Consider the following 11,227-nt stretch of genomic DNA (forward strand, 5'->3'; position numbering starts at 1 on the left):
AATCCCATTCATCTCTTTATTGTGTTGTCTTCATCTAGCTGGGATTTTTGCCCTGCCAGTGCTCTAGAAATGGTGCTTTCTGTCCCTGGGGTTTCTTCCTTTCAGGAAACTCCAATGACCCACATAGGTCCCTGTCTTTGAGAGACAGGCACCATGCTAATTTCCACAGGGAGACAGAGCAGTGTCTACCTTTCCATGCCCTGCCCCTCCTGTGCTGGATGGCACCTTCCTTCCCAGCAGGGCCAGCCGAGTGGCGCTGGCTGCTGCAGTTCCCTCTCTGCCACACAGCCTGGCAGTAAGCCTGGGCCAGTTCCCCTCTGCCTGAGCGTGCCAGGCAGCAGATGGGGCTGGGACAAGTCCCTCTCAGCTGCCCCTGTCTGCGTGCCAGAAACCTCTAAGGGTGGGGTGGGGGGCAGAAACCAGGGCCCCTCAGAGGCTCACAGTGAGCCCCCCACAGCCCCTCCTGCCCACAGCCAAATCTCTCCAGACTGCTCTGCCAGGACGGGCTTCCTTGGGTTCCAGAAACAGCCAGAAAACAGAGCACCTGTCCTCTCAGGAAATGCGGAGAGAGGTGGAGTTATTCAGCTTTGTGAAGAACAGGCCCCAGGGAGACTTTATTGCCACTTTCCAAGACTTCAGAGTGGCTTTGAAGAAAATGGGGGACATCTTTTTTAACATGGCCATTTAACAATAGAATATGGGCAAATATTTTTAATAACAAAATGGGGATCAAGAGTAGGTCTAAGGAAGAACTTGTTTACTCAGAGCATGGTGCAACACCGGCACAGGTTGTCCCAAGAGCTTGTAGGTGCCCCATGCCTGCAGGTATTCCAGGTCAGGTGGGAAAGGGCTCTGAGCAATCTGATCTCTTTGAAGATGTCCCTGCTCATTGCAGGACACTTGGACCAGATGACCTTCACAGGGCCCTGCCAGCCCAGTCTAGGATTCTTCACTGTTTTCATTTGAACAGCACCAAGAGTGGAGGTGAGGAGGAACGGGGGCTCATCTGATGCCTTGGACCTCACTGGAGGAGGAGCCCATCCCTCAGACACTCTTTCACCTGCAGCCCCTTTGCATTTTACCTGCAGGAGCTCCTTGGCTGACCAGCGCTGTGCCTCGTTTCTCAGCAGGCAGCAGCTCAGGAAGTCACGCAGGCAAGGCGAGAATCGATTGGGCTGCTGCAGCTTTGGTGTCCCTCGTATGTCTATCAGGAGTTGAGGCTGGGGAAAAAGGAAACATAAGGCTCCAGCTGCTTCTTTCCCATCTGTAAGTGCTCTCTCAGATCCCATTGTTTAAGCTCCACTCTGCAGAAACTGCCCTGGAGAGACCCAGAGATGACTTTCCTTTACCAACCAAAAACCCAAACCCCGATGCAGCCACAGCTTTTCCAGCTTTCAGCAGATCTTGCCTTGGCAGCTGATTTCATTGACTGACCTAGTTAGTGGGAACTACATCAGCAAAAGCATGTTTTGCTTCTCTGAGGATTTGCACCAGCCTGACAGGCTATTTGGAAGGGGGAGTTTATTCTATCCATACTATTTCCAAGGATTATTACATGAAAGGAATCTTTGCAGTGCTTGTTGGTCCCTTTAGCACAGCTTCCATGAAACAAAAATCATCAAGTTTTTTTTTTTTTTCTCCTCTTGAAAAAAATGCAGATGCAGAATCCATCTAAAATAGACTGAAATAACAATGGAAGGAGGCCTGGGAGTCTCCATGAAAATGCCCACCACAATAGTGACAGCTCTGTGCTGGTGGCACTGAAATAGATGGTGACCAAAGAGACTTTGTTACTTTCTTCTTCAACCCAGAGGAAAAATTCCTTCACTTTTCCCCCACCCCCGAAGGTTACAAAGAGGGTTTTATCCTGTCTCTCTGCAGCTGTGCTCAGCCACTGGACATGGTGGGGAGCTGGAGTCCTCACTGTCCTTAGAACTGTGCAAGCCAGGGATGGCCCTGCTCCTGTGGTAAAGGAACACAGCACCGGCGTCAACCGCCCACGTTGGATCCCAGCCCCGGGCACCTGGCTGCAAGCTCATCAACTTGTTAAAGTACCCAGAAACAGCCAAGAGTTTAGTGTACAATTCTAACTGCAGTCGGAGAAAAACACATCCTAAACTTATCCAGGCCACCCACACGCAAGACTGAACAATGTACAGATGATTTGAAAGCCTGAAAGTTTTGAAGACCCACAGGATTGGGAAAAGATGCTACAGTTTGGAGGAAAATTGATGTGCTGTGGTAAATGAAGGGAAAAGCAAGCAGAACTTGCTTGGGCATTGCTTTGGTGGTTTTTTCTCCTTTTTCTTTTTATTCTTTTTCTTTTTTTCTTTCTTTTTTTCCCTTTTCCTTTTTTTCTTATTTTCTCTTCCTTTTCCTCTTCCTTTCCATTTTTCTCTTACTTTTTCTTTTTTTCTTTTCCCTTTTCTCTTCCTCTTCCTTTTCAATTTTCTTTTTTTCTTTTCTCTTTTTCTCTAAAATTGAAACTAGGAAGATTCAATCTCTATTTTGAAGGATATTTATCACACATCCAACCATTCCACGGAAAAATTCCTTTTCTTCAGAGACAGAGCTCCAACATTGTTCAAAAAGCAAGTGAAAAATGTCAGGCATGGCTGGAGGCCAAAATGGCAGGTTTCTGAACTGGTTAGGTTTCTGAACTGCCACTTCCCTTCTGATGCAACCAAATCGACAGCAGATGCTGATGTGCTGCAGGGACATTTTCAGAAGGGGACCTTGGTGGAAGTGGTGCCAGCAGATGGCAATGGGATTTTGTCCAATGGCACACTGACCATGGGACAGGTGAGAAAGACAAGCAGGATCAGTGAGTATTTGCACCTTACCGAAACAGGAGTTTCATTCCAGTAAGGAACTTCTCGTTCCACCATTTCGATGCCCATGATTCCAAAAGACCATATGTCCACTTTGGGGCCACATGGTTGACCTGTCACCACTTCAGGCGCCATCCACCCAGAAGTGCTGGCCACTGAGCTCCGTCGACTCTGCTCAGGGGTGAGCTGAGCAAAGAGGCCAGAGTCAGCTGTGGAGAAAAAAACAAACCATGAAAGCCAGCTCAAGTTAGGAAATCAAGCCAAAGAATTCCCCACTCTCAGTCTAAGAATGTGCTGTTGAGTCTCCTGGAGAACTGTCCATGCTCTGTTTCCTCAGGGCTTTAGACAAGGAAATATGGAATTGGCCACTTCAAAAAAAAAAAAGCCTCATTGTTTAGACTACCTCCAGCCTTTTATTTTTCTGAAGCTTTAGATTTACAGCTCCCTCCCTCTGGAAGGGACACACACAGAGCAACGCCACTCTTGACTCCTTGTTCCTTGTCATACTTCTGTGCATGTTGCAACTGTGCCCACAGTTTGTGGCAGGGTTCCCTGCACTGCCACCAACACCAATTTTGGGGAGCTGGCAGTCACTCAAAGCAGCCCCACAGCCCACGTCCCTGGAATGCTGCACCTGACCAAGAATACACTGACCCAGCTTGACAGAGCCGTCGGTTCTGAGAAGGATGTTGCTGCTCTTCACATCTCGGTGGATCACATGGTTCGAGTGAAGAAAATCCAGGCCTTGCAGGCACTGAGAGAGAAAACAGAAACAGGAGGGCAAAAATTAGTGATGTCATTTCATTACACAAGAAAGGAAAGAGCTCTAAAAGATTCCCTCTGCAGGGGAATGGCGAGTAATGGAGGAACACAGTGCCATTGTGAGGAAGAGCTTGCTGCTCCACCACTTGCAGAGCAGGACCTTTCTAAGGAAAGGCATGTCAGCTTTTGAAAGAGCAACAGCAGCTGCTGTTGTTGTAGACTGTCCCCTGCAAACCAGCCAGCATGGCTGCTGCTGCTGTGGATGTGCTTTCTCCATGCAGAGGACAAGTGAGGGGTTTTGCCAAGAAAGAAAAAGTCCCTCCCTTTGGTGTGAAGTGGATCACTTTGGGTGGGAGGCTGCATGACAAAGGTTTTGTTGCTGGCCTCAGCACAGACTTGGAAGTATCACAACAGTCACCTTCCTGAAGCAAAGAGCATTTTGGCTGCACTAGTGTCCTTTTCAGTTGAGGACTGAGAGAAATGAGTCTTTTTTTCTTTGCTGATCATTTCAAATGCTGCCACCAGCACCATTGCTTTTACAGACAAGGAATGCAGTGCAGACAGGCTGGAGATAAAAGTTTAGGGAGGCAAGGTGGAGAACAGCAAATACAAATACAAGAGACAGAGCGAGAATACAACAGTAGGAGATATGAGTACAAGAACTAACTGCTGTGAGTGCAGGGGCACTGGCAGGCATTTCACTTGAGAGGCTTTTACTTGCCCATAGCATACCAGCAACACAGAAACAAAGCTTGGCACATGAAATCACTCCAGGTCGGAGCCCTGTTTCCCAGACAATCCTGCCCAAGCCCTGGGCAGCACAGGTGGGATTGCTGACCTCCCGACTGATGGCTGCCATCTCGTCTTCAGACAGGTGGGTCTCGCTGATGACATCGCTCAGAGTGCCTCCGTCCATGTACTCCATGACCAGCCAGAGCTGCCCATCCACACGGTAGCTGAAAGAAGGAAACAAGAGCATGGAGATAAACATGCATGGCTAGGTTGTTTTCTTGATTGATTCTTGTTTCCAAGTCCCTTTGTGACTAGGACAGAATAAAAGGAATAGACATTCCCTCTAGGCTGTGCATTGTTTGCAATCTGTCTCAAGAAGAAAGGCACAGCTGTGAAAAAAGGAGATGTCTTCAATAGCCAGCAAGTAAAAACTGCAGGTTAGGAACAGATCAAAAACCTGTCAAACTGCGTGTTTCTGGAAATAAGCAACTAGTCTTCCTGGCATGCAAAGCAATGGAAAAGAGGGGACACAATCCAAGGGAAATCCATGTTAGTTTATCTGGACGTAAGAGGACTCTTGAAAAAAACCAAGCCCCAAAACAATGTGGTGGCTGTGAACTTACAGGCTATTGATTTAGTAAGATATGAGTGATGCAGGTTTTTGAATAATTTTAGAACTCTGTGTACCGGGGAAGACTCATGCAGACAAGATGCACTCTCTTCCCATCCACTGGAGATGAGCAGAGCAATAATAATTAACCAATAATTACAGCTCTATTTTCTGCCAGTGAACAAAGTTGGAATTTTACCTTGCATGTTTGCAATATGTAAACAAACATTCACAACAACTCACCTGTCTAAATAGTTGACCAGATTGGGATTCATATTTGTCTTCATGACCATGAGTTCATAGACTCTTAGTTCCTTCTTCCTCAGTTCTTGGAGATTTATTTTCTTTATGGCCACCTAAAATGACATTGAAAATCAGTAACTTGAGAAGTTGGCGGCACAAGACCGCAAGGCACATGGAGCGAGTGCTTTTGCAATGCCACAGCCGAGCTGTGCCAAACTGCCTTGTGACTGGGCATTGCAGTAATTAGGAACTGACATTGCAACAGCCCATTTCTCTGCTCCCTTGGAGGCCACTTACAGGACACGTGGCCACTGAGGTTTTGCCTTGTCCACTTGGTAACTGTGGTGTCTCAACTATCACCCACAAAGCTCTGAGCACACTCCCTGCTGCTTTGTCTGGGATTCAGAAGAAGTAATCCATGCCTTAATACTCTGTGGATACATCTCGGGCTATGGGCAGGACTTAGGGCTTTTAGGGACGCCGTGCAGGTCTCTCCCTACGTGCAGTTCTCCAGTGCAGCACTGCAGGTGGCTAAGGAACTACCAGTAACTTTCAGATGCATTTGCTGGCAAGCAGAAGTGAGAATTCAGGACTCTGAAGCCGTAGCCCCAAAGAGCAGTGAGATGCTCAAAGGCACCACCTTTGTTTTAGCAATGGAGAGCAAATGAGCACATCCTTCTCTGAAAGGAACTGCTGCCCTCCTTGCCTTCCTTCTGGCAGCTGAGAAGGACAAAGACTGTCCCAAATGTATTTTGCAGGCTGGTAGCAGTCTGTGCTTCTTGTGCCTTTTCAGCACAGCTCTACTCAAACTCCAGCCACAGCTGCTCACACCAGAGGACCTGCGGGAGATGTTGACATTTACCTGTTCTCCTGTGGCATTGTCAAGTGCTCTGCAAACATCTCCAAAAGTCCTAGAAACAAAAAAGCAGCAAAGAAAGGAGAAGACATTTAGATCTTGCAGTGAAAGCCAGCCCACAGAGGAGATCTCTGCTGCAAATGCCTAAAACCTGCCGGAAGCAGGCGGGCTCTGCCCGAAGGCAGATGATGCATTTTCCTCTCAAGTGCATGGGCACTGGGCCTGTCCCTGAAGCGTTGCTGTTTACTGCCTCAGCTCCTAAGGAGATCTCCTTCTTTCACCTTGGGTTTCAGGTTCTAAACTGTGCAGTTTTTATCCTGACCATGGAGTATTTCCTTCTGCAATCTCTTGGAAAGAAATGTTCCTGAGAACTGTTATCTGACAGCTATCAGGGAGTAGGTTGCTCTTTCAGGCAAGCACGTTTCTTCCCCTTTTATTAGTGTGGCTGTATGATTTGGAGATATACAAAAATGCTCAGGAAATTAACACAGAACTGTCCCACACTTGAGAGACAAGGAGATCTTCCAGGTCCTGTTCCTTGCTGCAGGCAAGAACTTGGCAGCATGGAGGTGTGTCTGACAATGCCTTCTTGGGCACACTCACAAATTCGGAGCAGCACTGAGAGATGGGACAATCTATCCCCAGTGTCTGAACATGGGGATAGATGTCTGTTTGCAGCTGCTCTGACTTCACACTGGATAGATATTCCACCAGAAAAACACCTGGCCCATGGTTATGTAGAAGTGACTGTGGTTGGACTCACCCTCTGCCAATATATTCCAGTTCCGTGTATTTCATCACGGGATTTTCCATGTTCACTATTGTCCCTGAGGGAAACAAAATGCAAGATGCTCACTTTAAAGCAGAGATCCCAGCTTCCAGGAGATTCAAAAGACAGACCCAGAGCCTGAAGCTTTCAACCCTTTGTGTTCGGCTGGGTAACAACAACAACCAGGCAGACAGCTCTGCAGCACAGGTGGCCAGCACAGAGACTGCTTTTCTACAGCAGTTCCTGTGGGGAAATGTCTCTAAATGTCCCTGGGACACCAAACTCAGGAAAAGCATTTGGTACAGCTATGCTGACACCTGCACACAATAGACTGTCCCTCAGACAAGAAATACAGCAGACGTACTCCGTAGCTCCAGGGAGTCATCCTTGATCTCCTGTTGCTGAGCAGCAGCTGGGTCAGCACTGGAGATGAACAAACCGCCCCGGCTCCGCTTCTCAGGGTGGAGAGCAAAGGCTCCTTTAGACCATGCTGCTGCAGCAGCAGGTTTGGTGACAAAGCCCTTGTAGATCTGGGACAAGAAATGAGTTTATGTCAGAAAGGTGGCTGGCAGAGATTAGCCTGAGATTCCATTTCAAATGCAAGCCCTTAGGAAGGTGCTGTCAGCAACATGCAGGGCTCTTAAGTGGGTTTTTTCTGATGTCCACTTCTCAGACTGGATGGGTCAAAACCAAAGGCTAGTTCTACTCGAGTGGATGGCCAGATTCATGGTCCATTTTCATGGATTTTCTGAAGGATCACTGCCACAATGACCATTCTACTTCCACTCAAGGATTCCTTTCCCCCTCCAAGGGCTTCAGACACACTTGCAGCTCCTTGTTCAAGTGTTCGTCCTCCCCCCACTGTGTCTTCTTTTCCTGCACCATCTTCAGGTCATGCCCAACCTGTAGCACCTTTGGTGGGGACACTTCCTGTGCCTCACGCCAGCCTCGGGGCTCTTCATTGCCACTCATTTGCCGGAAGTCTTTGCCGGCTGCCCGGTGAGATGTCAACACTTGCACCTCGAGTCAAACAGAACAAAGCAGTCAGAGACTACAGCTTGTCCTGTCAGTCAGGAGTCACTGACTGTGAGGAAAGAACAGATTTACAAGGGATACAGACAGCTTGTTTCAATCCTCCATCTGGGTCACCATCTTCCCCTGTAAAAACACCTCAAGAAACAAGGAGAGCAGGAACAGGCCAGCAGGAATCAATTTGGATGACTGCTGGCCAAAAGGCCAAAGGACAAGTCCCACTGTCCAGGGCAGCAGCTGAGATTCAGCACACCAGGAAATGTCCTTCCGAGTGACTGTGATACACACTAGAGCAGGATGGCACTCAGAGGCATCACCCCGCTCCCTGCTGCTCTGCACTGGGAAGGCCAGAAGGGCAGAAACCACCAGTTTGGTGACTGCCGTGGCTATCCCTCTTTCACTCACTTGCTTTTGTAGAGCCTGAGGGAGGGGATTAAGTTTTTCTCTGATGATTTTAATTTCTTCCTCCTGCCTCTTCTCCCTTGCCTTGATCTTAGCGTGAGCTTTCTGAAAGTCTGTGTCCAGCTGTTCCTTCAATTTCTCTAAAATACAAGAGAGAGGATCTTTCATGAGTGGAGTGGCTGCCACTCTTTCACTCACCTGATTTTGTTGATCGCCCCTCTGCTGATGGAGATTCATCTCCTCTTGAATTCTTCTTGTCTCTTCCTGGTTCCTCTTCTTCACTTCTGTGATGGCACTATGAGCTTCGGGCAGCTCTGCTTGTGGCTCTGCCTTGATATTCTGTACACACAAATGCAGAGCAAGTGACTGGGAGCTGCCATAAGGCTCAGCTTTTTCCTCTTGCAGCCTCAAAATCACATTTATTCAGCCACTTCTTTCTGCTTCCCTACCCACACCTGCTTCCAATGGAACCCTCTTGTCCCAGTGCTGATCCCTGCAGATTCCAAGGCTCTGTGCTTTCAGTGCCTCTGGGACTCCTGGCCTCCTCACTCCCAAGAGCTCTGTTTTATGCCCCTCTTCCTGCCCTTTCCCTCTGACACCTGGCGAGTCTGGCTTACCTGGCCATTCTCCTGTGGCTCTTCCACCTGCTGCCTGAGCTGCTCTTCCTGCTCTCGGGCTCTCAGCTCTCCCTGAGTCTGGCATGGCATCTCTGATAAGGCAATCTGCTCCTGCTCTTTCTCTGGAAGGATCTGCACAGAAAGCAAGAGAAGATGGGTTTCAGCTTTCCATAGGACATTTGTGGGCTAAGACTCAAGGACTGATGGGCTCACACGTTCCCACAGCACTGTGCTGCTGCTCTCCTGGGTCATTCTCTGCCCGTGGGGAGGCACAGATTCCAAAGTGACCCTGGCACTACAATCAGGGGCCATCGGGGGCTGAAGCTCCAACAGCCTCTCAGGCAGCTGACAGGGAAGGTGTGGCATTTCTCAGGGGTCTGGTGAGGGCCTCCCTCTGCTCCTGCCATGTCCTGTTTGTCTTTCAGTAGTGACTGACACCCAGCCCAGTCCCACAGCTCCATCCTGCCTCTGCAGGTGGCTTCCTGGGTGAGCTCACCCTTTATGAGAGACACTTCTGGAGTTCATGTTCTCTTCACCACCTAAAACATGGAATACTTCCACCTCTCTGGGACAGGCAGAAAATTAAAAAATTAACTGGGGGCTTCAGGAAGAAGAGGCTGGAGGTGGAAAACAGCTCTGAGGGGAAAAAAAACCCCACCATATCTGGAGGGGAAAACAGCTCTGCCTGCTCGGAATCGGTCAACAGAACGTGTCTCTAATCCTCTCCTGAAAGGGATGCTTTAGGTGAACTTTGCACCTCCAACTGCTTTGGACCAGAGCCAAGAAGATTCAATTATACAAATGATAGATAGATAGAGAGATAGATAGATAGATAGATAGATAGATAGATAGATAGATAGATAGAACTCACTCTTATAATCTCTCTTTCCTATCATTTCTGTTGCTACACACACTTGGTAGCCATTGCCCTGATCAGCAGCAATCCTGAGATTGCTCTCCTATTGCTTAAATAAACCACACTTCCGGGGAATCTGGAGCATTTAGGTCCTTATGGAATGCAATCAGATCCAGAGCACTGCATTGGGAATGGCACTCTTGCAGCATCTGTGCTCGGCCAAGAGCTTCTCTTGGACTTGACAACACTGAGAGTGCTAAAGGGGCTGTAATCAGAAATAAAGCCCAGCCCCTCCCAGCTCCTCTGATCTCTGAGGACCAGCTGGAATGCAAGAGCATTGATTTCCTGCTCAATTTCCAAACACCACATTTACTGATTCCCTGGGCTGCAAAAAGGCAGAGGTACTGTCAATATGAACGCGAAGTGAAAGGCCCTATTGACTGGCCTGGCACCAGAACAGCTCCTTCGGCACCGAGCTCGCAGCCCCAAACAATGTGTTCTCATGCAAAAATAATGCATCCTCCAGAAATGTCACCTTACAAAAGAAAAACGTAGCAGAATCTTGATAATTGATGGAAAAGGGCAGAAAAGATGGAGGAAAACCACCTGGCCATGCTGAAAAATGAGAACCTGAACAGGAAATCTACTCCTAAAAAAGGAAGAAACCACAAGATGTAAGAGTCACCAAAAAAAGTGCAAAAGCACTTGGATGCTGTGAGAGGATATTTGCAGAAGAAATAGCATTTGTAGTGAGCACTGTCCTCTATGGATCTATGGAAGTGTGCCTGAAGGGCCCTGACGAGCCTCCCGTTGTCCAGGCTAAAGCTCCCTCAGCACCTCCTCCTTGGCCTTGCACTCCACAGCCTTCCCCAGCTCCCGTGTCCTCCTCTGCACACGCTCCAGCCCCTCAAGGACTTTCTGCTTCACAGGGACCCACAACTGGGCACAGCACTCCCAGCTGTGGCCGCAGCGCTGCCCAGCCCAGGGGGACGCTCCCTGCCCTGCTCCTGCTGCCCCACTCTTGCTGACACAGGCCAGGACGCCCTTGGCCTTCTTGGCTCCCTGGCCACGCGCTGGCCCACCTTCAGCTGCTCTTGACCGGCACCCCTGGGTCCTTTGGGCCCACGCAGCTCCCCCACCACAAACTTGCCCCTTTGACGTCAAATACAGCAGCCACAATTCCAAGATGTCCTTCCTCTTCTCAGCAACACAAGACAGCAGTCAAGGACTTGCAGCTTCACCCCCACCCGAGCCACTAATGCCATTTCCAAAGCTGCAGGCTTCATCCCAAAACGCATCCACAAAAACACGCCCCTTCTGCTTTTTGCCTGACAAGAAGCCTTCCCTACAAGGCACTTGCTTCCTTTGGCCTCACCCCACAAGAATGGCCTACCCCAGCTTCATGGACAACGCAATCATCTCCTTGCAGCTTATCAAAAGCCAAAAGAGACTGTACAAGTGAAGAACTGCTGCAGAAAACTGCAGAACACTTCCACAAGCCAAACACACCTTTGCAC

The 11,227-nt window shown here is 48.9% G+C and overlaps 1 protein-coding gene across 1 annotated transcript; it reads right to left on the reverse strand.

Moving 5' to 3' along the window:
* Positions 1-740: 740 nt before the first annotated feature.
* LOC128822189 (serine/threonine-protein kinase PAK 4-like) lies at positions 741-3,075 on the reverse strand. Its single transcript, XM_054003826.1, has 2 exons — positions 2,844-3,075; positions 741-1,220 (listed from the first exon to the last, which is right to left on the reverse strand). The coding sequence occupies exons 1-2, from the start codon at positions 2,964-2,966 to the stop codon at positions 762-764; spliced, it is 582 nt and encodes a 193-aa protein (XP_053859801.1). The 5' UTR covers positions 2,967-3,075; the 3' UTR covers positions 741-761.
* Positions 3,076-11,227: the final 8,152 nt, after the last annotated feature.

The sequence above is a fragment of the Vidua macroura genome, chromosome Z (assembly GCF_024509145.1).
Source record: "Vidua macroura isolate BioBank_ID:100142 chromosome Z, ASM2450914v1, whole genome shotgun sequence".
Taxonomy (NCBI): domain Eukaryota; kingdom Metazoa; phylum Chordata; class Aves; order Passeriformes; family Viduidae; genus Vidua; species Vidua macroura.

Excerpts from the sequence above, each read along its gene's own strand:
- LOC128822189 (XM_054003826.1), bottom strand. The coding sequence starts at position 2,966 with ATGGCGCCTGAAGTGGTGACAGGTCAACCATGTGGCCCCAAAGTGGAC. Across the intron at positions 1,221-2,843 it reads GGAATGAAACTCCTGTTTCG|CCTCAACTCCTGATAGACAT; the intron begins GTAAGGTGCAAA and ends CTTTTTCCCCAG.